Source organism: Mesoplodon bidens, assembly GCF_964165515.1.
Source record: "Mesoplodon bidens genome assembly, chromosome: 16".
In the NCBI taxonomy this organism is placed as follows: domain Eukaryota; kingdom Metazoa; phylum Chordata; class Mammalia; order Artiodactyla; family Ziphiidae; genus Mesoplodon; species Mesoplodon bidens.
In genome coordinates this window covers 77,490,753-77,513,531 of record NC_138173.1, presented here as the reverse complement: position 1 = coordinate 77,513,531, position 22,779 = coordinate 77,490,753, and the positions used below count along the sequence as shown (strand labels likewise).

At 55.4% G+C, this 22,779-nt stretch overlaps 2 protein-coding genes across 3 annotated transcripts in view; one reads left to right on the top strand and one right to left on the bottom strand.

Moving 5' to 3' along the window:
- Window positions 1-254: 254 nt before the first annotated feature.
- SPATC1 (spermatogenesis and centriole associated 1) lies at window positions 255-22,183 on the bottom strand (the record flags this gene model as incomplete). The annotated part of the gene is made up of 5 exons (XM_081259003.1): window positions 255-584; window positions 9,136-9,275; window positions 9,386-9,898; window positions 10,025-10,603; window positions 21,979-22,183. The coding sequence occupies 5 exons, from the start codon at window positions 22,181-22,183 to the stop codon at window positions 255-257; spliced, it is 1,767 nt and encodes a 588-aa protein (XP_081115129.1).
- PARP10 (poly(ADP-ribose) polymerase family member 10) overlaps window positions 22,088-22,779 on the top strand; it is a 39,379-nt gene continuing 38,687 nt past the window's right edge. The window contains exon 1 of one of the 2 annotated variants that reach the window (XM_081258999.1): window positions 22,088-22,169. Coding sequence is in view for 1 of the 2 variants with exons in the window: in XM_081259002.1 (XP_081115128.1) it covers window positions 22,148-22,169 (22 nt within the window). In the remaining variant the exon portion in view is untranslated. The remainder of the gene's footprint in view (window positions 22,170-22,779) is intronic. The other variant, XM_081259002.1, reaches the window with a different exon arrangement.

Genomic DNA, 22,779 nt, shown 5'->3' with positions numbered 1-22,779 from the left:
CTGTGCTCCCACTGCCAGGCCAGCTTTGGGGCCTTTGGAACATCCCCCTTGGTAAGACAGCTGCTGAGCTTTGGTCTTGGGGCTCTCCCCGGGGGCCCCGGAAGGGCATGAACCCACAGGGCAGGCAGGACTGAAGGGGAGCTGGGGAGGGGGCGCTGGCGAGCCCCCCGAGGAGGCAGCACCTCCCAGGAGCACCCGTGCACGGGGTGAGCTTTAATGGCTGTGCACCCAGGTGGGGCCCCAGCGAGCCAGCGTCACCAGACGAACATGGGCTTGCCGTCGTCGTGCGCCAGCTGGCTGAGGCAGGAGAGCAGCAGCAGCGCGTCGGTGAGCATGCTGGGGTGCACGGTCTCCACCAGCACACGCTGCAGGAAGTCCACAGTGTAGGAGCCGCCCTTGGACGCAGCCAGCTCGGGCCGCTCCCGCAGGATGCCGTAGGTGTTCACCAGCTGCTCGGTCAGTGCCGGGTGCACCTGCCCGTTGTAGCCCAGGCTCTGCAGCCGGTTCATGATGCTCGTGTAGCGCTGTGTGAGTGTCTGGCACAGCTCCTCGTCCAGCTTGTGGTCGGTGGGATTCAGGGAGGCCTGAGGGGACAGCAGCCGTCAGGGACCCTCCAGCCCCCCCGCAGCACACAGGCAGGCAGGCAGGTGAGGGGCGATGGAGGCCGAGGGGTATGGTTGTGGGAGGACCGCGATCAGAGGGAGTGTCCTCAAGGGGGGTGTCCTGGAGGCCCTGAGAGAGACGCCTGTGGGCCCTAGGGCGAGGGGAGCCCTGTGGGCTGAGCCTGAGCAGAGAGGCTCCAGAGGCCCCATCACCTGCTCCATCCACCACCAGGGATTCGGACTGAGGGCCACAAGGAACTGGGGACAGAGAGCATGGCTGGGGGTCAAGAAAGACGAGGGGGCCTCCCAAAGCCCCCAGGGTTGCCCGACCCAGAAGACACCGCCGCCTCCTGGGTCCTGCCCCGCTTCCTCTCAGCCTTTCCTCCGGGCCCCCCGTCCCAGCACCCCAGGCTGCCTCCTCAGCACCCCGTGGCCTGCACACCCCCCTGCGGGAGTCCCTTCCCACCCCTCATGCTGCACCGCTGCCCCCAGGCCTGCAAAACGAAGGTGTGAAGTGTACGTAGTGGGACAGGGTCTTTCCCCGCTAGAGCCCCCCTGCAGTTTCCACTGCTCCAACTTCCAGGGCCAGGGCGGGCCGGCAAGGCCCAGATCTGGTCCTGCTCACCCTCTTCCCGCAGTTCCCTAGACGTCCACCAGGCTGGCTCCCAACCTGCTAGGGATGCCGGGACAGTCTGCTCAGGCATCGCCTTCTCCAGGAAGGCCTCCCTGTCCGCTCCCTGGATGGTCCTGCGAGCACAGCACCCGGCTGATGCTTGGGCTCAGCCACCGTGAGCCCGGACCTCCGGCAGGGGCACCCAGAGCCCTAGGCTCAGCACCTGTGCTGCCTGGTGACACTAGGACAGGCCTGTCTTCCTGACCTGGGCACCTGAGTCTTCTTCCATTTGCCTGTTTCCAGGCCCCGGTGGGACAGACCGCAGGAGCTCGGCCAGCATCTGTGGGTGAGCAAGCGGACCTGCGGCTGCTCACACCAGGGCGACCCAGGGAGCAAACCGGTGGATAGCGTTAAGCCTTGGCCCCTGCGGGGGCATCGAGAGCCGTCACCCGATCACCCCCGGCCGTGGCTGGGCTCCTGCTGTGTGCCAGGCTGGGCACATGGAGCTTAAGACATGAGCAGGGGTCCGACGGGGGCACATTGACGCTGAGAGACAAGGCCAGGGCTGCCCCTAGGAAGTGAGCCCTTGAGAGTGGAGGGCGACAAGGGGGAGTGAGTGTGGAAGAGCAGGACAAGCACCCCAATAGCACCGGAGCAGTGGGTGTGGGTCCCCGCCCCCAGTCCCCTCCGGCTTCCCCTGAGAAGCTGCAGGCCTGAGCAGAGCACGGGGCTGGGGTGGGTGGGCGAGCGGAGTGCCCTGTCCTAAAGGGTCGGAGACGCCTGGTGGGCTTTGTGGTTTTAAGAGATCATGCTGACCACTGGCAGGGGCTGGATGGAAGCTGGCAAGAGAGGGTGAAGGGTTCTGTCCATCCAGCCTCACTCTGCAGATCTTCTCCGAGCCCTCCCAGTTCAAGTGTGAGCAAAAGGCCCTCAGAGTTTACAGTGAGGACACGGCCCAGGAGAGGGATAGTACTGTGAGCGCTGCCACTGGGGAGGGGGTCCTGGAGGGAGAGGTCGCTGGACCGAGGCCTGAAGGACAAGGACAATGGAGGGAAGAAACTTCCAGGCTGAGGAGCAGCATGCGTGGCATGGAAGGTGCCAGGACGCCGGCTGCAGAGCAGGGCCCCCCCGGGAAGAGTCAGGTTCGACGGCTGCCACCACCCTGAGTGTGAGCCTCGTGTTCCCTGCTGGGACTGCAGGAAACACTGCACAGCCTGACAGCGCTGCTGTAAGGACAAAGGAAACGTCTCTGGGGGCGTCGAGCACAGCGCCCGGGCCGGTCAGCTCTGCGGCACGGGGGTCACGTCTACAGGCGTAGGAGCAGAGAAGGAGGGGCGCCCAGGGCCGTGAAGTTGGCCCTGGTGAGCCCGGGTCTGGCTGGGGAGAAGAACGAGAGGCAGAGATCCTGACGGCTTTTCTTGTTGACTGAAGGCCTCCGAGGGAGAGAGCGAGCTCCCCAAGGGCACAGACTGTGTCTGGCGCCCGCTTGGCATATTCTGAATGCTTGACACTAGCCAGGCCTGAATAGGTGGAGCAGCAAGGCTAGCTGTGGAACAGTTAAGGGGACAGCAGTTTGGACCATGGGGTAGGAGTGGAGGAGAAGAGAATGTAGATGTGGATGTGGACGTGGAGAAAATCAGAGTGGATGGGAAGAATCTTTCCAGGGCGAAGCAGCAGGACCTGGTGCTGGAGGGGATATGGCGGGGGGCGCGGGCGCGGGGAGGCACATAGACTCACACCTGCGAGACCCAGCACATGTGGTCATCACGCAGTCTTTCCATCCTGGACCACACACAGCATCGACCATGTGCTCAGTGAAAGGGGAAATGGCAGCAAATGTCAGAGAAGCAGTGTGGTCCGGCCCTCAGTCTCCAAACACAGGGCAGGTGTGTTAGAAGCCAGCCCTCACATGCAGCCAAACGCCCCTCAGATGGCGGTCCTGACTCACTCAGGGGTTAGAGAGGAAATGCAAGGCAGCTCGTGAGACATTCAGACCTGAACAGCCACACATCCACCCCTCCAGCCTGCAGGGCTGCAGCCAGAGTGCCACCAGAGTCAGGCTGGAGCCTCGGCAGACAGCGCCGAGGCTGCCAGGAGACTGTCGCTTTTCCCAACCAGCCTTAAACAACAGAAGCCTCCCGCTATGCTTGGATCCTGGAACAGGATCCACTCTGGCTGGTGTTCCCCTTGTACCGGTTGTTGAATATTTTGAATATCTCCCTGACTAGAAGGAACTTCCTTGTCCTAAATGTAGTTATTTTAAAACAAAAGAGATGTAAAATAAAATGATTTAAGAGCTCAACCCAAGAAAGAAAAATAAAGCAAAGCTAAAGGAAGGAGAAGGAAGGAAATAATAAAGAGCAGAAGTGAGGAAACACATCTGAAGGGTGAATAGAGAGGATGAGCTAAGTCCACACCCTCCACGGAACAGGCAGGGCCTCCCCCTTCTTGTAGGTAATGCAATGCCCAGCGGAGACCACCAAGTGTCCCACCATCCTGCAGGGGGACTGATGTCACTAAGTCCGAGCCAAGGGGAAGAGCCTGGGACTTCGAGCACCACCCCCCAGGCCGAGTCCCGGGACGCGGGGACCCTGGGGACCCTGACGTGTGTGAGGGGCTGGGCAGCAGGGCCCGACAACCCTGTGGAGAGAGAAACCTCTGGCTTATTAAGCCATGTATTTCTGTCGCAGAAACTTGGCACGATCTCTAAAAATGTAGCGAAGCTGCAGAAGTCATAAACAGCAAACAGAGCATCCCAGTGCATTTATAAACACCAGGGACGCAGTGTGGTTTATGAGCGGAGTATCTTCTCATGTGTATCAATACGTTAACAGAAAAGGGAGGGGGAAGAAAACTGTGATCATTTCGGTGAGAGAGAGAAACAACATTCTAAAAAATTCAGTATTTGCTCATGAGTAAGAAAAAACCCAACAACTCTGAACAAAGGAGGAATAGGGAACTTCTTCACCTGATGTGGCAGATGCTGAATGTGGCTCACCTGGCTTCTGCCCTAGTGCATTCTAGCACCTTCCTGAACTCTAAGAGGCTGGACGCTAAACGTCACCTATTCCAGACTCCCCTGTGGCTTAGGTACCCCTCTGACCTGGGTTTCTGCCCAGCAAGTACAGGTGCGTGGACCTTGTCTCCTGGAGGAGACAGTGCAGGCAGGGGACTGGGCTCTCTGCAGAGTGCACTGGCTGTGGCACTGGTTCTTCGGGGCAGCTGTACCAAACTGCAGGCATCCGACTAGGTATCTGCATGCTGTTCCTGGGGCAGCGATGACAATGGCGTGTTCACTAGGACACTCCCTTGCCGTGCTGGCATTTTTACTGGCTGTATAGCAGGCAAGCCCAATTTGGTGTCCTTCCTGGAGCCTGTCTGAACACCTAAACATCTATAATAAACCCCTTTCTGCTTATATCAGCTAGTGTGGATTATGTTATGTGCAACCAAGGACTCTGACTGATTTGTCGAAAGAAGATCTGGCAAAAAGCCTGGTGTCGGAAGCCATCCTGGAGCCATTGCACCATGACAAAGTCATGAGCAACGGAAGGCGAAACTGCAAGGCAGCGCCGTGCCAGGAAGGTGGACTACAGCTCCGTTTTTGTTTTATGAAAATAAATTTACATACAGGGGCAATTTTGGGGGGTTGTTGCTCCACGTGAAAGAAAAATTCCTTTAGGCCTCCCCCTCCTGAAACTACCACAGAATGGGAAGTACCCACTAAAGCCCCGGGGAAATGGGTAAAGAATTAAGAGCCTGGAACTAAGGGGATGTTTTTATGAAAAACACCCTCTAGTATGGAGTTATGGCCATGGGCCGGAGTTCCTGATGACGACAGGAAATTTATGGTTCTATTATAAAGGAAGATTAATTATAGAAAAACAAATGACTAGAGCAGAATTCGTTGCCAGGATAGGGAGAAAACACTGTCTCAGTTAAAGGAAACAACGAGAAAGAGCATGCAGGTACATTGTAAATATTTTCATGAAACCATTGTAAAAGGTTGCTCATGCAAGAAGAAAAATAGGAACAAGTAGCTCCAACTTTTACAATTGAAATAATCATATAACTGCTTGACTTGGTTACTAAGAAACAACCTGTGATTAATGGGAACTTGGGGAAATATTTTAATAGGACATCTAGAAACTAGGGGATATTTGTTTTAAAAAATCTTTATAGAATATTTTGAGGTTTGATTGTGCTAAGATTGTTTGGCCATGTACCTGGTAATGTAATCAACTACAATATATAAACCTGTGATTGTAACAAAAAAAGAAGAATGAAGAAGAAGAATCAAGAATAAAGACACGAGAGAAAGAAACATGCAATGCTAAAGTAATACAATTATTGCCTTCGCCGACGCTATCCATCCCTCGGGTATCCCTGGACTCGCTGGAGCTGGACTCCGGCAGCCTGGAACACACGTCATACTTAACCGGAAGACTAGAAGTGTGTGTTTGTAATCACGTCAGAAATAAGATGAGGTTGCCTTATGATCTGCTTTTAAAAAGTGCTATATGGGACTTCCCTGGTGGTCCAGTGGGTAAGACTCTGAGCTCCCAATGCAGGGGGCCCGGGTTCGATCCCTGGCCGGGGAACTAGATCCCACATGCATGCTGCAACTGAGTTCGAATGCTGCAACTAAGAAGTCCACATGCCGCAACTAAAAGATCCCGCGTGCCGCAACTAAGACCCAGTGTGGCCAAAATAAAAAATATTTTTTAAAGTGCTATATGATATGATTGTCTACAGAGGAAAGCCAAAATGATATACAGACTATCAGAACTAGCGAGAGGGTTTGGCAAGGTAGCTAAATAACAAATCATTACACAGAAATCAAAAATGTTCTAGGGGCTTCCCTGGTGGCGCAGTGGTTGAGAGTCCGCCTGCCGATGCAGGGGACGCAGGTTCGTGCCCCAGTCCGGGAAGATCCCACATGCTGCGGAGTGGCTGGGCCCGTGAGCCATGGCCGCTGAGCCTGCGCGTCCGGAGGCTGTGCTCCGCAACGGGAGAGGCCACAACAGTGAGAGGCCCGCGTACCGCAAAAAAAAAAAATAAAAAAGTTCTGGGCAGGCCAATGTGTTGGCCTAGAGAACATCCGGGGGGGACCATGGGCAGGACTGAGGTACCACCCTCAGTCTCCCTCACACTGATGCAGCTGGACTCAGGGTCTCCTAGGACAAGGGTGCAGAAAGGAAGAGAGCCCGAGCATCTCCCATGGCGCAGATCTTTGTGTTTGGGTAGAAGAACTGACAGGCATGAGCACTGGGATAACTTTCAGTTGAGCTTAAAAGATGGCATAACTGTCTGTGAACTTACAAAAAAGTAGATAGCCACGTTCTGTGAAAGAAGTCAGTGAGTCCTTACTGAATATCGGGCTCCATTACAGTTTTCAGCGTTAAAGCTGTACGGCGTTCAGGAAGCAAAGGACCCCAGTTGGACGACACCAGGTTTCACCTGATTTGGTGAATCTAGGTAGAATTTAAGGGTTCTAGCAACCACCAACATTGGAGTTCAATGTGCAGAGAATTAAACAAGATGTCTTGATGAAGGGAAGTAAAAGGCTGGGCAAAGTGGAATTAAATGCAGATAGGAATCAACAAATGATCCAGCCAAGTAGGCAGGCTGGCTTGAGACCAGGAAGCATCTTTATGATCCTCAGGTGGGACCAGACCTCAGTCAACCTGCAGTGGGCCCTACAGAAGGCCAGCCAGGGGGTATCCTGGAGACAACTACTGTGCAGGTGGGCTGCAGTAGAGCAGCTTCCTGGGAATAAGGGCAGCAAGTGTGTGATCCTGGCAGTTCTGGTCATTGCTGGATGGAAGGTGATGGGGCCAGAGGCCGTGGAATTGGTGACGGGGGCCGATGGGCAGAATGACCAGATGAGTGTTGTGGTGAGAACCACCAGCTCCCCAGAGGCCACCAAGGTGGAGGCTGAAGCACAGGCTCAGGGGCACCAAGCTCCTCGACTTCCTTAAATACCAAAAAAATTGTCTTACATACATTCTGCTTCCTTTTCCTGCTTCTTCTCTAAAGAGTTGCCACTTAGTGCCGTGACTTAAATTCTCCGGCATAAGCAGTAACTCGCAGGCAAGGTGACGAGCAGCATGGAAGGGGAGGACTTGCACAGCCCACGCCCTCCTGGAAGGTCTACCTTATCCTCCGTATAAACAGCAGTTTCAAAACAACCAGAAACCTCTCTCCACAGTTTGATGTTTAACTTCTATGTGGGCAACTAGACTTTCACTTATGATTAAGTGTAGTCTTTGCCAACTAGATATCAGATGCAGCATTTTAGAGACATAAATATTGTGCTTCTCCCACGTCATTTGCCAATTTTTAAATAGCCGCTGCCAGGCTGCACTCATGGCACAGCAGTGGTGGCGGTGGTCCAGGATAGGAATCAAGGGTCGTCAAACCCAACATGGCCAATTTGGCCCCGCCGACACAAGCAACACAGGGACAGCCAACATGGCAAAGATGGGAAACTTCCCCAGTTCAACCTATAAACCAATGAAAAACTAAAAATTTGAACTAGGTTTTTCTTGGAACTTGAGAGACTGATCCTAAAATTCATATTGAAGAGCGAAGGGCCAAGAGGAGCTACGACGATCTGGAAGAAGAGACGCCCAGGCTCCCTTGGCCTCCCAGGATTAGGGCACTGTCACCTGGGCAGGGCCAGACCTGCAAACCTGGAGCCCACACTCATGGGACTGGGAGAGGGGACCGAGGCGGGGCTGGCAGCTCCAGCCTTAAATGGGACTCAAAGAATACAAACAATAAAGGAAAACGTGGGACTTCCCTGGCGGTCCAGTGGTTAAGACTCCACGCTTCCACTGCAGGGGACGTGGGTTCCATCCCTGGTTGGGAAACTAAGATTCTGCATGCCACGTGGCATGGCCAAAAAAAAAGAAGAAAAAAGAAGAAAAAAAAAGAAAAAAAGGAAAAGGTGGATAAAAAAGGTGGATAATTTCGGTCTCATTAAAATTAAAAACCTAACCAAAGGACACCTTAACAAAAGGAGAAGGCACGCTCAAACCGGGACACAGATGAGCCCGCTGTAACTGAACGCGATTCCTGCCCACTCACAGACGCAGAGCCACAGTCCATCCACGCATAAGGACGGCCAGAGAGGAAGGGGCCGGGAGCACCGAGGGCTACTTCAGGAGGGAAGAGTACACGGCTGCAGGGCCGAGGCGCCGACGCCCGCCCCCTGACCCACCCCTGACCCACCCCTGCTGTACCCGAGTGGGCGTGTCGGTGGGGAAGGGCGCGCACCAGCCCATCCTGTCCCGGCGCAGCCCAAGCCCCCGACGGGTCCCACTCCAACGTGCCTCCTACACGTGGTGGCGAGGATACGCGCGCAAGCGTGTTTGGGAAACATCGTCCTCTTGCGTCCCTCAGTTGGAGCGGGCTCAGTGCAGGGCATGCTGGGGATACGGAACGAGCCCGGCCTGAAGACCTTGGCCGCCAGGCCGCCAGCTGCTCAGAGGCTCTGAGACCTGCCTCCCCTGCGCCCCCCAGTGACACTTGAGGACTTGGACAGGGCGAGGGAGAGGCATAAGGCGTCAGCTCTGTCAGTCTGGGGAGGGCCCGTGGGAGCAGGGCCTGGCAGACCCGAGGCCACTGCAGTGGCAAAGTGGGAGCTCACAGGCCTGACAGTGCTGGGGCCCCTCTGCTGCCCTGCCCTCTGGGAAGGCCGCCCGTGTGGCTGGGACCACAGACTCCTGCTGCCAGATGCCGTGGACACCTGCTGGCCACTTGGACTGAGTGCGGTGTTTCCTCCATCCCAGGGTGCCCGCAGATTCTGATGCGCTCTGCCTAGCTGGAGTGCAGGGCCCCCCAGAAGGCCGTCCCCATCCCTGCAGGTGGTGGGGTAGGCCCTCAGGCGGTGAGTGGCAGGTAGGCACAACGCACCTGGATGATCTTCTCCGGAATGTTGGAGACCGTGAAGCCGTAGAGCCGGACACGCTCGGGGAAGATGCTGGACAGGATCCTGCGGTCCAGCTGGAAGGCGATCTCCCCCACCAGCCTCTCCCAGCCCAGCTGCTTCGACTCTGGGGACAACAAGGGATGGAGGGGGTGGTCAGTGACCGTGGTCAGCAGCCCAGGGGGGTGCCTGGGAGGTCGCCAAGGGCAGCCGAGGAGACCCCAGACTCGTGCTGACCTCGGGAGCGGTCAGGGAACTTGCTGCTCTTCTGGTGGACTAGCTTCCGCTCCAACTCCGGGATGCTTTTCCGAGACGGCTCTGCCACGCGTGGACCTCGGGCGTCGTGGACTGAAGCCGGGGACGAGGCTCGAGGCGGGGAGTGGGGGTTGTGTGCAGGGGAGTGGAGGGTGGGCGAGGGCCGGGTCGGGGAGCGGTGCATGCGGGCAAAGGGGTGCAGGGTGCTTGAGGGCCTATAGCTCGTGGCAGCTTGGGGGGCGGGAGTGGGGGCAGAGGCGAGGACGATGATGCTGTGGAAGGTGGCCGAGGCAGGGACAGAGGCAGAGACCGCTTGTCCCCGGGGGCCACCAGGCTGTGTCCGGGCGTCCGGGGTGCCACAGGAGAAGGCTGTCGTGGGGCTGGGTGTGCCCATGGGACCGACAGGTGTGGAGGTCTGGATGGGCGCACCCACAGACGTCATGTTGAGGGGCTCCGGCTCCTGGGCGGGCGGGGGGTGCTCGGTGGAGAGTGGGACTAGCGACGTGGGGGAGGGGCATACAGGAGAGGAGGAGGATTAGAGCGAGGTGGGGCCAGAGCCTACTAGCCTGGCAGGAGCCCCTCCCCCTGGGCCCCCTGCCGCCCCTCCCCCACACTGCTTACCTTCGGCTGCGGCAGCAGGTCCCCCACCCGCTGCGGGATGGGATCCAGAGGGGCATCCTTGGAGCGGCTCTGCCAGCCACACCCTCGGGGCCTCCGACTGCACCAGATTGCTCATGGGATTGGCCGGAAGGTTCTGAGAGACACCTAGGGGGGCGGCCGTGGAGGTGAGCAGGGGGCTACTCAGAGAGAGGGCCACCGAACCTATTATAGGGTCCATAAGGGGGCTGCTCTGAGACACAGCTAGGGGGCCTGTCAGGGGGCTGCTTGGAGTCAGGGGGCCAGTCGAGGGCAGGCCCAGGGAGCTGGCCGGTGTGCCCGCCAGGGGCACTGCCACGGGGCTGGCCAGGTGGCTGCTCAGGGGGCCAGTCAGGAGGCTGGTGAGTGGGCTGCTCTGTGAGATGGGCCCCAGGCCAGGCAGCAGCGTGTTGAGAGGGCCCATCAGGGCGCTCACGACGGGGCCTGCCGCGGGGCTGGGCTGCGGGCTGTTTAGCATGTCGGCCAGGGGCGCCAGAGCCACAGTCCCCACTTCTTCCAGGATGAGTTCATTTGCTGCTGCCGGGTATGGGGGCAGGAAGACACCTGGGGGACACAGAGAAAGCACTGAGACCCCAGGCTCTCTCCCCACTGTGGCAGGGCCTGGACCAAGATACCCATGTGCCTCTGATGAGCCGACCAACTCTCTCTGAGCCTCACCTCTAAGCGGGCATCTGTGGGGCTGCTCAGTGGATCCCACGCGAGGGTCTGGCCCCCCATCCCTGTCCTCCAAGGGAGCCTGGTCGCTGCCAGGATCACCTCTGTAAACGCCGGCCCCCCAGCCACCAGGACATTCCACGCTGCCTGTCCCTCAGACAGGCCCACTGCCTTGAGCCGCTGACCCCTCACTGAGGAGAGGAGGGTCTGAACACGTAGGTCACCAGGTGGACCCCTCTGTTCCCAGGTGGTGGGGGAGTGGGCCCGGGCCTCCTGACTGCTGGGGACAGCCAAGCCTCACCACGTGGGGGACCCTCAGGGAAGCCAGAGCTCAGAGCTGCTGGGAGCCTCCCATGGAGCCCAAGGTGTGCCTGGCTCGTACAGGACCCCGCCTGCCTGTCGCCGGGGATGCAGGCACAGGAGGGGGTGTTGCTTCTCCCCTGCGTGGGGCCTGGGAGCCCGTTTGCCCTTGGGTTCCTGAGGAGACTGCCCTCGGATGACCGAGTGACCGCTGTTTGGGGCAGAAGACCCCTAGGGAGGGTGCAGGAGAGGTTTCTGTGAGTGTAACTGCCACATTAAAAAAAATAAAAACAGGGCTTCCCTGGTGGCGCAGTGGTTGAGAGTCCGCCTGCCGATGCAGGGGACATGGGTTCGTGCCCCGGTCCGGGAAGAACCCACATGCCGCGGAGCAGCGGGGCCCGTGAGCCTGGAACCTGTGCTCCGCAACGGTAGAGGCCACAACAGTGAGAGGCCTGCATACCGCAAAAAATCAAATCAAATCAAATCAAATCAAATCAAATAAAAGCAGTACACGCTTATTATAGGGAAAGAATGGAAATACAGAAAAGTCAGAAAAGATGAAAACCACTGGTGGTCCTGTTATCCCACCGTCCGTCATATAGCAAAGCTCCGCGAAGGCTTGAAGACTTTCTCCACGTGTTTATGTCGCTCAGGGGCCGGCGAACCCCTCTGTAAAGAGCTGGTGAAAAGAGCTCCAGCTTTCCTGGCCATCCAGCCTCTATTGCAGCCGCTCAGCTCTGCTGTCATGGCTCCAAAATAGCCACAGACAACATGGAAACAAATACACGTGGATGCTTGGTGACAAAACCTTACTTATGGATGCTGATATTTGAATTTCATGGACTTAGTGCACGTCGTGAACTAGCACTCTCCTTTTGATTTTCTCTCAGCTGTTTAAAAAGGTAAAATCCATTCCCAGCTCCCAGGCCACGCACACGTGTGTGGTGACTGTGTATGTTGCCCGTGTCCTTATGTGCCCCGCCTCTTCATGCTGGGCCTGCACCACGGCGACCTTCAGCATCATCGTTCTTGGAAAACAGCGCTTATTGTGGCTGCGGTGGTGTCCGTCTTGTGCACGTGCCATTGTTTATTGAGCCTATTTCAGCTGTTGGGCGAATCAATTGTTTCCAGTTTTCCCAGTGACAAAAATTCTACTATATAATTCTTTATTATCTTCCCCCCCCCGAAAACAGACATTTTAGAGGTTCTTAATGCACACTGCTAAATCTATCCACTTTAAGACTCCTCAGAAACATCTGACATTCCCTGAGAAGCCCGGGCCTTGTTACACTGATGCTGCCCTGCACAGTGTGTGCCAGGATGTCCTGCCGTTTATTTTTGTTTTAAGTTTTGTTATTTTTTCCCAAACAAATAACTTAACATTTCAGAATCAAATCAACCAGTCTTTTATGATTTCTTGTTTTGGCTTTTTTGGATTTTTGCTTTAGGATTGAAGAGACAGTGAAGCTTGTGGCCCAAAGGGAAGTATCCCACGGAGAGGAACAGCGTGAGGGAAGGAGCAGCCGGTGCGGCAGAGAGCGGTGACGGGGCACGGAGATCCAGGTCGGGGCGTCTGTCCTTCTCAGCCTGTCTCCTCTTGGGGGAGCCTAGGGTCCGGATGACATGGGAAAGGACCACTCGGGCAGCGTCTTTAGGACTTGGGAGAGAAGACGGTCCCTGCACGGCCAGGTCCTCATGGTCTCTGAGACCCAGGGGATCTGGTTTCCATCTCACTGATGTCCCCACCTCCACTGGTGTCCTCAGTGTCCCTCGAAGACGTCCCTGGGCGTTGTACCAACTCCCCATCTCAGTCCATTTTCTCCTCCTCCATCCCTGCACCCAAACACTGGTTGAGGGGCCGGTGACCCTGCGTTGCAGAACCCAGCGTGCGCTTCACGGGGCTCTTCTCGCAGGTGGCGGGTGGTGTCCACACGGCGGAACGTTCCTCCCTGTTGAAATCCCGTCTTGGTTTGGCATCCAGGTTCCCGGTCACCCGGCTTCCTCCAGGTGCTTCTGGGTCCACATCCTCTGCCCCTGGGGGCAGCCCCAAGGCCCACCTAGAGTCTGCTTCCCCTCAGGAGCTGATGCAGCTCAGACGCTCCGGACCAGCGCAGGCTGCTCACTCTCGGGCTGGACTCCGACTCACATCCCAGTGGCCTGACCCCCTTCTTCCCGGGGTTCTGCTGGGGACTCTGCCGCCCTGGTGTGCCGGCCGCCGACATCTTTGCTCTTTCAGTGGCTCAGGCCTCAAATGGTGCAGCCTCAACACTTCTCTTTCAGGAGCCCCGAGCATCCCATCTGTCTGCAACACCTTCAAGTACGTACATCCAGAATTCAGCACGTGTGCTCCTCCCAACTCCAGTCCATACCAACATTACCCTGCCTGGATTATTGCAGGAGCCCCCTGGCTTGCCGCCTGTTTCTGGCCTTTCCCCTCAAACATCAGCCAGACTGTTCCAGTTAAAATGCCCACCAGCTAGCTCACCATCTCATTCTGAGTGCTAGGCTGTTCAGTGTCCCCTGTGACCTGGCTCGTCATCTCTCTGACTTTGTTCTCCTCCTGGTCTCCCCCTGGCACCTTCTGCTTCAGCCCCTTGGGCCTCCTTGCTGTTCCCTCTGCCTGGAACGCTTTTCCCGCGTGCACAGCTGGACGCGTACTTCCACCCGTCCTTTCAGTTGTGACCTCTTCAATGAGCTCTTCCATCCCAAATCACCAGTTTCCTTCACCCCACCTGTTCCTTCCCTTTCCTCTGGACTATGTCCTCCTTAGCACTTATCTCTCTCCAAGCTCCTCTCCATTGGCTTACTGGCTTTTCCTGTTTCCCTCGATTAGAATGGAAGCTCCGTGAGGGCAGGGCTTTGTCTGTTTGCTCCTGTTTCCCAGTGCCTAGAACAGTACTTGGGCCACAGAAAGTGTTCAATAAATATGAAGAACATGATGTATATATGAGCACAGATAAAACTTGATGATTAAAAAAGAAGGTCAGTATAGGATTATCTATAGAATGACCTTATAAACTGTGACCACTGAGACAGCCATGTGAGATCCAAAACTCAATCAGGTAACAGGTAACTTATCTGAAGGAGTTGTATGGTCCTTAGAATACAAAGAGTGCAAGATTCGTCGGCGGGGTCTACAAAATCAATTGTATTTCCATACACTTGCAATGAACAATCTAAAAATGAAATTAATAGCATCAAAAAGAGTAAAATATTTAGGAGTAAATTTAACAAAAGATATGCAAAACTTGTGCTCTGAAAACTTTGTTGAAAGAAATGAAAGAAGATCTAAATAAATGGACAGGGGCTTCCCTGGTGGCGCAGTGGTTGGGGGTCCGCTTGCCGATGCAAGGGACGTGGGTTCGTGCCCGGGTCCGGGAGGATCCCACGTGCCGCGGAGCGGCTGGGCCCGTGGGCCGTGGCCGCTGAGTCTGCGCGTCTGGAGCCTGTGCTCCGTCCACAACGGGAGAGGCCACAACAGCGAGAGGCCCGTGTGCAGCAAAAAAAAAAAAAAAAAATGACAAACATCCTGTGTTTCTGGATCGGAAGACGTAATATTGTGAGGATGGCAATACTCCCCTAGTGATTGACAGATTCAGTGAACTCCTTATCCGAATCCAAGCTGGCTTCTTTGTAGAAACTGACAAGCCAATCCTAAAATTCGTAGAGAATTGCAAGGGACCCAGAACTGCCAAAGCAATATTGAAAAAGAAGAAAGAAAATTCTCACCAAAGTGTACACCACAACCTAACACAACACTGTGAATCAACTATACTTCAATTAAGAAAAAAGCAAGAAAAGAAAAAGAAGAAAGTTGGAGAACTAACTTTCAGATTTCAATACTTACTACAAAGCGACAGTAATCAAGACTGTTTGGCACTGGGATAGGAGAGACAGATAGACCGATGGAGTAGAATAGGGAGTCCAGAAATAAACTCATGTATCTACGGTCAACTGATTTTTGACAAGGGTGCCAAGAAAACTCAATGGGGAAAGAGTAATCTTTTTTTTTTGTGGTACGCGGGCCTCTCACTGTTGTGGCCTCTCCCGTTGTGGAGCACAGGCTCCGGACGTGCAGGCCCAGCGGCCATGGCTCACGGGCCCAGCTGCTCCGCGGCATGTGGGATCTTCCCGGACCGGGGCACGAACCCGTGTCCCCTGCATCGGCAGGCAGACTCTCAACCACTGCGCCACCAGGGAAGCCCGAAAGAGTAATCTTTTAAAAAAAATTGTGCTGAGACTACTGGGTATCCACATGCAAAAGAATGAAATTGAATCCTTACCTCACACCTTATACAAAAGTTAACTAAACAGATCAAAGGCCAAAATGTAAGAGCTAAAACTATAAAATTCTTAGAAGAAAACATAGGGATAAATCTCCATGACCTTGGATTTAGCAGTGGATTCTTAGATATGACATCAAAACCATGAGCAACAAAAGAAACAATAAGTTGGATTTCATCAAAATTAAAAGTTTCTGTGTTTCAAAGGATACTATCAAGAAAACGAAAAGACAGAATGGGAGAAATTATTTGCAAATCATATGTTTGATGAGGGACTTATATCCAGAATATATAAAGAACTCTTACAGCTCAATAATAAAAAAAAAGACAAATAGTCCAATTAAAAAATGGACCAGGGACGTCCCTGGTGGCGCAGTGGTTAAGAATCCGCCTGCCAGTGCAGGGGGCACAGGTTCGAGCCCTGGTCCAGGAAGATCCCACGTGCCACAGAGCAACTAAGCACGTGGGCCACAACTACTGAGCCTGCGCTGTAGAGCCCGCGAGCCACAACTAATGAAGCTTGAGTACCTAGAGCTCATGCTCCGCAACAAGAGAAGCCACTGCAATGAGAAGCCCATGTACCCCAATGAAGAGTAGCCCCCGCTTGCTGCAACTAGAGAAAGCCCATGCACAGCACCGATGACCCAACGCAGCCAAAAATAAATTTAAAAAAAAAATGGACCAAAGGTCTGAACATACATTTCTCAAAGATGATATACAAATGTCCAAAAAACACATGAAAATTTGCTCAGCCTCGTTAGTCATCAGGGAAATGCAAATCAACACCACAATGATATATCACTTCACACCTACTAGGATAGCTATAATCAAAAAGTCAGCTAGTAAGTATTGGCAAGGGGTGGGAGGGAGGCTCAAGAGGGAGGGGATATATTTATATATAGCTGATTCACTTTGTTCTACAGCAGAAATTAACACAACATTGTAAAGCAATTATGTGCTAATAAAATAAAATTAAAAAATAAGTATTGGCAAGGATGTGGAGAAATTGGAATGCTCACACATCGCCGGTGGCAGCGTAAAGTTGTGTAGCCCCATTGGAAAGCAATCTGGCAGCTCCTCAAACAGGTAAACATAGAGTTACCATATGATTCAGCACTTCCTCTCCTAGATATATAGTCAAGAGAAATGGAAACATACATCCACACAAAAACTGGTACATGAAGGCTTATGGCATCATTATTCATAATAGCTGAAAGGAGGAAACAAAAGTCCAAGAACCAATGAATGAATAAACAAAATGTGGTAATCCGTTAACGGAATATTATTCAGCCATAAAAACAACCTTCCCCACATCCCGCGTAGACACACTGACTCATCTACAGCATGGATAAACCTTGAAGACATTATGCTAAATGAAAGAAGCCAGCCACAAAAGCCACTTATATATGAATCCAATTATATGGAGTGTCCAGAACAAACGAATACATAAAAATAGAAAGTAAATTAGTGGTTGCTTAGAGTTGAGGAGGGTTGGGCAGTAGGAGTGTGATTGCTAGAGGGTTTGTTTTGTGGGTGATGAAAGAGTTCTAAAATTGATTGTGGTGGTGTTTGTACATATCTGTGAATATACCAAAAAACATAAAATTGTACACTTTAAAGGAGTGAATTTATGGTATTTGAATTATATCTTAATAAAGTTGTTAATTAAAAAATGATTCAGGGCTTCCCTGGTGGCGCAGTGGTTAAGAATCCATCTGCCAATGCAGGGGACACGGGTTTGAGCCCTTGTCCTGGAAGATCCCACATGACATGGGGCAACTAAGCACGTTCACCACAACTACTGAGCCTGCGCTCTAGAGCCCACAAGCCACAGCTACTGAAGCCCACGTGCCTAGAGCCCGTGCTCCGCAACAAGAGAAGCCACTGCAGTGAGAAGCCCCTGCAATGAAGAGTAGCCCCTGCTCCCCGCAACTAGAGAAAGCCCACGTGCAGCAATGAAGACCGAACACAGAAAAAAAAAAAAATTAATTGGAGTCACAGGCATTTAGTGTTGCAGCAAAGACATATTCATGGTTCAAAGGCCAATTGACTGCATCCCTGGATGGCACTGCAGGCTCTGTGGGTACAGAGCCTGGGGGAGTGTGTGGTGGCCTCAGTCGTGGACACAGTGTCCATGGATTTTTGACCCATTAGGGTCACCGATGAGAATCTCGGGAGCAGTCTGTTGAAACCTCTGGCTGGGAGATGGGGACACTTGAAAGCACAGAGTCCCAACCACTGGACCTCCAGGAGCCCCAGGTCGAGGCTTGGTTTAAGAGATTTCAGTCCTATAGCTTTGTATTGTAGTGCAAAATGTGCAAGTGATTGTTTTAACCTTATAATTTATATTTTGCTGATTTAGATTTATGAGTTGAAATGTTCCTAGGTACTTTACTACATACAGTATTAGAAACTTAAAGAGAACTTAGATTCACTGAATCTACATGGGTTTTTTTTAAGCTTTTAAAAATAATTAATTAATTAATTTTGGGGCTGCTTTGAGTCTTCGTTGCCGAGCGTGGGCTTTCGCTAGTTGCAGTGAGTGGGGGCCACTCTTCCGTGCGGTGGCTTCTCTTGTGGAGCATGGGCTCTAGGCGCGCGGGCTTCATCAGTTGTGGCACAGGGGCTCAGCAGTTGTGGCGTACGGGCTTGGTTGCTCCGCGGCATGTGCGATCTTTCCAGACCAGGGCTCGAACCCGTGTCCCCTGCATTGGCAGGCGGATTCTTAACCACTGCGCCACCAGGGAAGCCCTATATGTTTACTTTATACATAAGAATTATTTGGGTCCAGGAAGGTTTGTTTGTTACATCGGACTATTGAAGCTAAAAAGAAAAGCAAATGTCTTAGATCTACAAATGCAGTTTACAATGTTTTAACCGTTTAAGCGAACTTGTGATTTCCTCCCCCAGCCTGCTCCTCACAGGGGCAGCTCCATCCTTCCCGCCGAGGCCGAGGGCGGGACTCTGGAGGGGCCCCACTCTGGTCTCCCGCCCCTCGTCGCGTCGGTCGGGACGTGGCCGCCACACTGTCCTGCACTCGGCCGCGCCCTCGCGCCTTCTCCCTGGCCGGCCCTCGGGCTCCGGGCTGCAGAGCCTCCCCAGCGGTCCGTCCCGGGCCTGCCCACCGACCGTGGCCTCTCCGGCCTCGGAACCCTCCCTCCGCGAGGACGTCGGCCCCGCGAGGACCAGGCCGGGCCCACAGCCGGGCAAGGGCAGCCCGGCCACCGAGACCCCCCCCGGTCCACGGGGGGACGAAGGCGGGGGACAGTCAATATGCCTGGGGTCAAAGCTGGCGGTCGGAGGGCAGGGCCCTGACGGGGCGGGGCCCGAGCGTAGGGGCGGGGCCAGAGTTGCGTCGCCGCTCAAGGGGCGGAGCTAGCGTAACGGGGCTGCCCTGAGGGGCGGGGCCTGAGGGTCTGGGCGGGAAGGTGTTGCTCAAGGCCGGACTCGAGGAGGCGAGACGGGTGAGCAAAGGCCGCTAGAGCCCAGGGTTCCAAGAGGTCTGAGGCGGCGGCAGGTGAGAAAGAGAGGGGGGATGGTGACAGGTCCTGAGGAGGGTACTGGCCCTGAGATGGGGGCGGGTTCTGAGGGGGGACAAGGGTCTTAAAAGAAAGGCAGGGCGGGATGGGGTCCTGAGGGGGGAAGGCTGTGAGGGGGTGGGTTCTGAGGGTGGACGGGGGTCCCAAAAGGAAGGTGGGTCTTGAGGGGGGATGGGGTCCCCAGGGGGGTGGGTTCTGAGGGGGGACAAGGGTCCTAAGAGGAAGGCAAGTCCTGGGGGAGGGATGGGGTCCCACGAGGGATGGATCCAGGGGGCTTAGGGTCAATCCCTGGGGTGGGATGTAGGGTCCGGGGTGGGAGGTTGGGACTTGGGGGAGGGTGGGCCCTGAGGCGGGGACAGTTCCTGAGGGGAGGCAGGAGGCGCTGCTGGGGTAATGAAGGCTCCCGGACTGGGGGGAGGGGAGGGAGGTTGTGAGGAGCTGGGCTGGTGAAAGCCCGTCGGAAAAGGAGGAGGAGGAGGAGGCTGCTCCCCGCCTAAGGAAGCTTCCGGCAGCCGGCAGCCCCCAAGAGCAGACAGCGGGGGCAGCAGGGGTGGGGGCTGGGAGGAGGGTGGGCTTCGGTGAGGAAGGAGGGGCAGTGGGGGCGCGTGCCCAGCAGGAAGGGCAACAGAAGCCCTCCTGCCCGCCGGCCCTGACAGCCTTTCCCGGCCTGAGCCCCTCTGGAGGGAGGAGCCAGCGGGGGGGCAGTCCCTGTCCTAGTGGCTGGAGCCCTCAGTGCAGCCTTCATTTCCTGTCTGCTCCACCTGCCCCGACCCCCATGCGTCTTCCGTCTGCGACACATCCCGGCACGGGGCCCGAGCGAGGCCCTGCGCCCTCAGGAACAGGAGGCCCTGCGGTCCTCGTCCATCCGGGCTCCAGCTCCCACCTGCCATGTGCACAAGGCCGGCGCCTGAACCTCATGGCCTTCTTCCTTGTGAAATTGATCCAGCCACCAGCCCCCTGCCGCGCAGAGTACCGCTCTGACCCCGGAGGTGTGCCTTCTGCCGTCCCGGCCAGCCTCTCTCGACCTCTAGCACGCTGGCCTCTTTATTTTCTTCTCGTGTGACAGCCCAGCTGGTGTCCACTTCCTTCTGCGATGCGCCCGAGCTCTTGCTGGCTGGTCCTTAGCTCCACGGGCCCGCCTTCCCCGTGTCTGCCCCCACCCCCGCCCCCAGCCCCGCCCACCCAACGCTGCTGGAGGCGGTTGGTGGCTGCTGCCTTCGCAGTCCACACGTGCCGGCATCATCTGGGCCCGTTACACACCTCCCCGGCTCCCCTCTCACTTCCTCCTGCCATTTTCACTCTATTTCAGACTTTCCCCATCTTTTTCTCGCCACCCTGACTTTCAGAGGATGACACTTTTCCAGAGAAAATTGAAGCCATGGTTCTGGAGTTTTCTTAGCTTCCCATCTGGTATTCTCACGCACCCTTCCTTCCTCCTTCCTCTCCCAGACAGTGGAGGAGATGTTCTTCCTTCAGTCAAGGCAGCCTCCGCTCTATAAAGTGTTCCTTTTCTCTTTCGTATCTTCCCTTTCCATAGAAATAAACTCAGGTCTCTGCCATCAGGAAAAGCAGCTCTGGAGGCCGTGCCCCTCTCCAGCTAGTGCCCCCCTCCAAGCCCTGCTCCACAAACGAAGCGTCAACCATCTATTCTCCCCATTTTCTCACTCACTCTTCACCTCACTCCTGGGCCTTTCCTACTTACAGTGGCCTTGAGGCTGCTCTCGCCAAGGTGATTCACGCCAGGTCAGTAGCACTTTTCTTGCTTGACCCCTCGGGCAGCCTTTATGTTGCTGACACTCTGTCCGCTTCGAAGCTGTCTCGGCTTCTGTGACATTACACTCTTTTTTGTGTGTGTGTGTGTGTGTGTGTGCGGTACGCGGGCCTCTCACTGCTGTGGCCTCTCCCGCTGCGGAGCACAGGCTCCGGACGCGCAGCCTCAGCGGCCATGGCTCACGGGCCCAGCCGCTCCGTGGCATGTGGGATCCTCCCGGACCGGGGCATGAACCCACGTCCCCTGCATCGGCAGGCAGACTCTCAACCACTGCGCCACCAGGGAAGCCCTGTGACATTACACTTTTGAGGTGTCCCTTGTCTCTCTGAGTGCCCCTTTGCCAGCTTCTCTACCTGTCTTGACTTAGGACTTGTCCCCAGTCTCTTCTCACTGTTCCTCTCTCTTTCCAGATCGTCTCACCCCTCCTGCGGCTTCAGTTATCAATGACTCTTGGATCTTTTCTCTCTAGCCCTGACCTCTCCTTTGAGCCTCAGGCTCATACCTCCACTGCCTCCTGGATGCTCCAGGTGGATGTCGTGAGAACGTCTTAGAGTCAGTTTGTCCAACGTACAACTTATTCTCTTCCTCCAGGACTGAATTTCCTTCTCCCAAATGGAGGCTCACATATGATATGTCAGTTCAAAGTTATCAATCAAGCTAACGAACTGCTAAATTATGTTCTATCTGCTTACCTGACAAATAAACCTTTGTAACAACCTGGAAGGTCAGGTTTGATTTTAGGACTCTTGTACTCCCTGGAGCTCTGTGCCAGGATGTGGTGGCTTGGGGAGAGCTGGTCCCTGGCCAGCCTCTGTGTGAACGCCTCTGGCCTCTTTGCCCATTCTTCCGTCTCACCCTGCCCCATACCTCCTCTCCAGCCCCTGGGCTGTCACACACTAATGGTTTCAAACCTCAAGCTTCGGTCCTGGTTTCTCTCCTTGGTTTCTAGGCTCTGGTGGTCAATTCTGAGTGGAGAGGGACGGGGCAGGGGGCTGAGGGTGCTGACGGGGGGGATGGAGGGGAGCGGGGGGGGAAGCTGAGGCTGGGTGCCGTATTGGGTCCAGTGGGGCAGCACCTTTGGATTCCAGGGCTGGGAAATTCTCACTCTGTGGAGCTGCTTGGAAGTTCACCTGAGGGGAGGCGTGTGTGGGTGGGCAGGGACTCCTGCCGTCAGGTGAATGGGGCTGGTGCCTAGTTTTGTCCTTTTACCATGGTTGTCCTGTGTCCTCGCCCTCCCCTCACCCGGGCTTTGTTGCTATCTCCGCCCTTCTCTCCACGATTTCCCGAGACCCCAGCACAGAGTCTCTCCTCTCGGGTTCAGTCTCACCCTTCCCTCCCCGCTTTTCTTGAACTCAGGCCCCTTGCAGTTACCCTGGTGTTGAGGAGGGCCGGTCGCGGCCTCGCCCAGCCTGCTGCTGAACCCGCTGATGCCCAGGCCGCCCGCCTGCATCTTGATCGCCGACTTGAGCTCTTGATTCTCCCGGATGAGCCGCACCAGCTTCTTCAGTTCCTCGTTTTCCCGCACCAGCCTCTCGATCTGATGCCGAAGCCCCTCATAATTGGTGAGTAGAGACATGCCCCAGGGCAGCGGGAAGGGTGCGGCCCTCAGCAGGGCGCTGCACCTGGAGGCTGCCCGGGGCCCGGGGCCTCGCCCGGGCTGGAAGAGGGCACCAGAGTTTGCAAGTTGCAAGGCTGGCCTGTGGGCCTGGGTATTGTGAGGTCAGAGGCTGCACCTCCTCCAGGCCTCTCTGCTCTACCAGGCTCAGCTCTCCGTGTCTCCAGGCCTGAGCGCAGGCCCTGTTTCAGCCTGGAACATTCCCACCCCTTCTCTGTCCAGCCGGCTTTCCTCTGTGGAGCTTCCCAACCGCCACCCTCTAGGCTTCCCCGCAGGCGTTTCCCGTCACAGCACTTACCTGGCTCTGTGCAGTTAGCTCTTTAGCGCTGTTTCACTCACTTCACAGCCAGGGCAAGGATTGTGTGACCCACCAACATCCAGCAAAGGGCCGGGTGCCGTGCAGGTAGGTGACCAGTGAACATCTGCTGAATGAAGACTCTTCACCTGCCTTCCTGGAGAGGGTGCCCTTTCCTTGGGATCTTGGGCACACCTGGATTTAGCTGTCAGCCTTCTCCTGGGGACTAACATCTTGGACAGCGGGATACTGGGCTATGCTT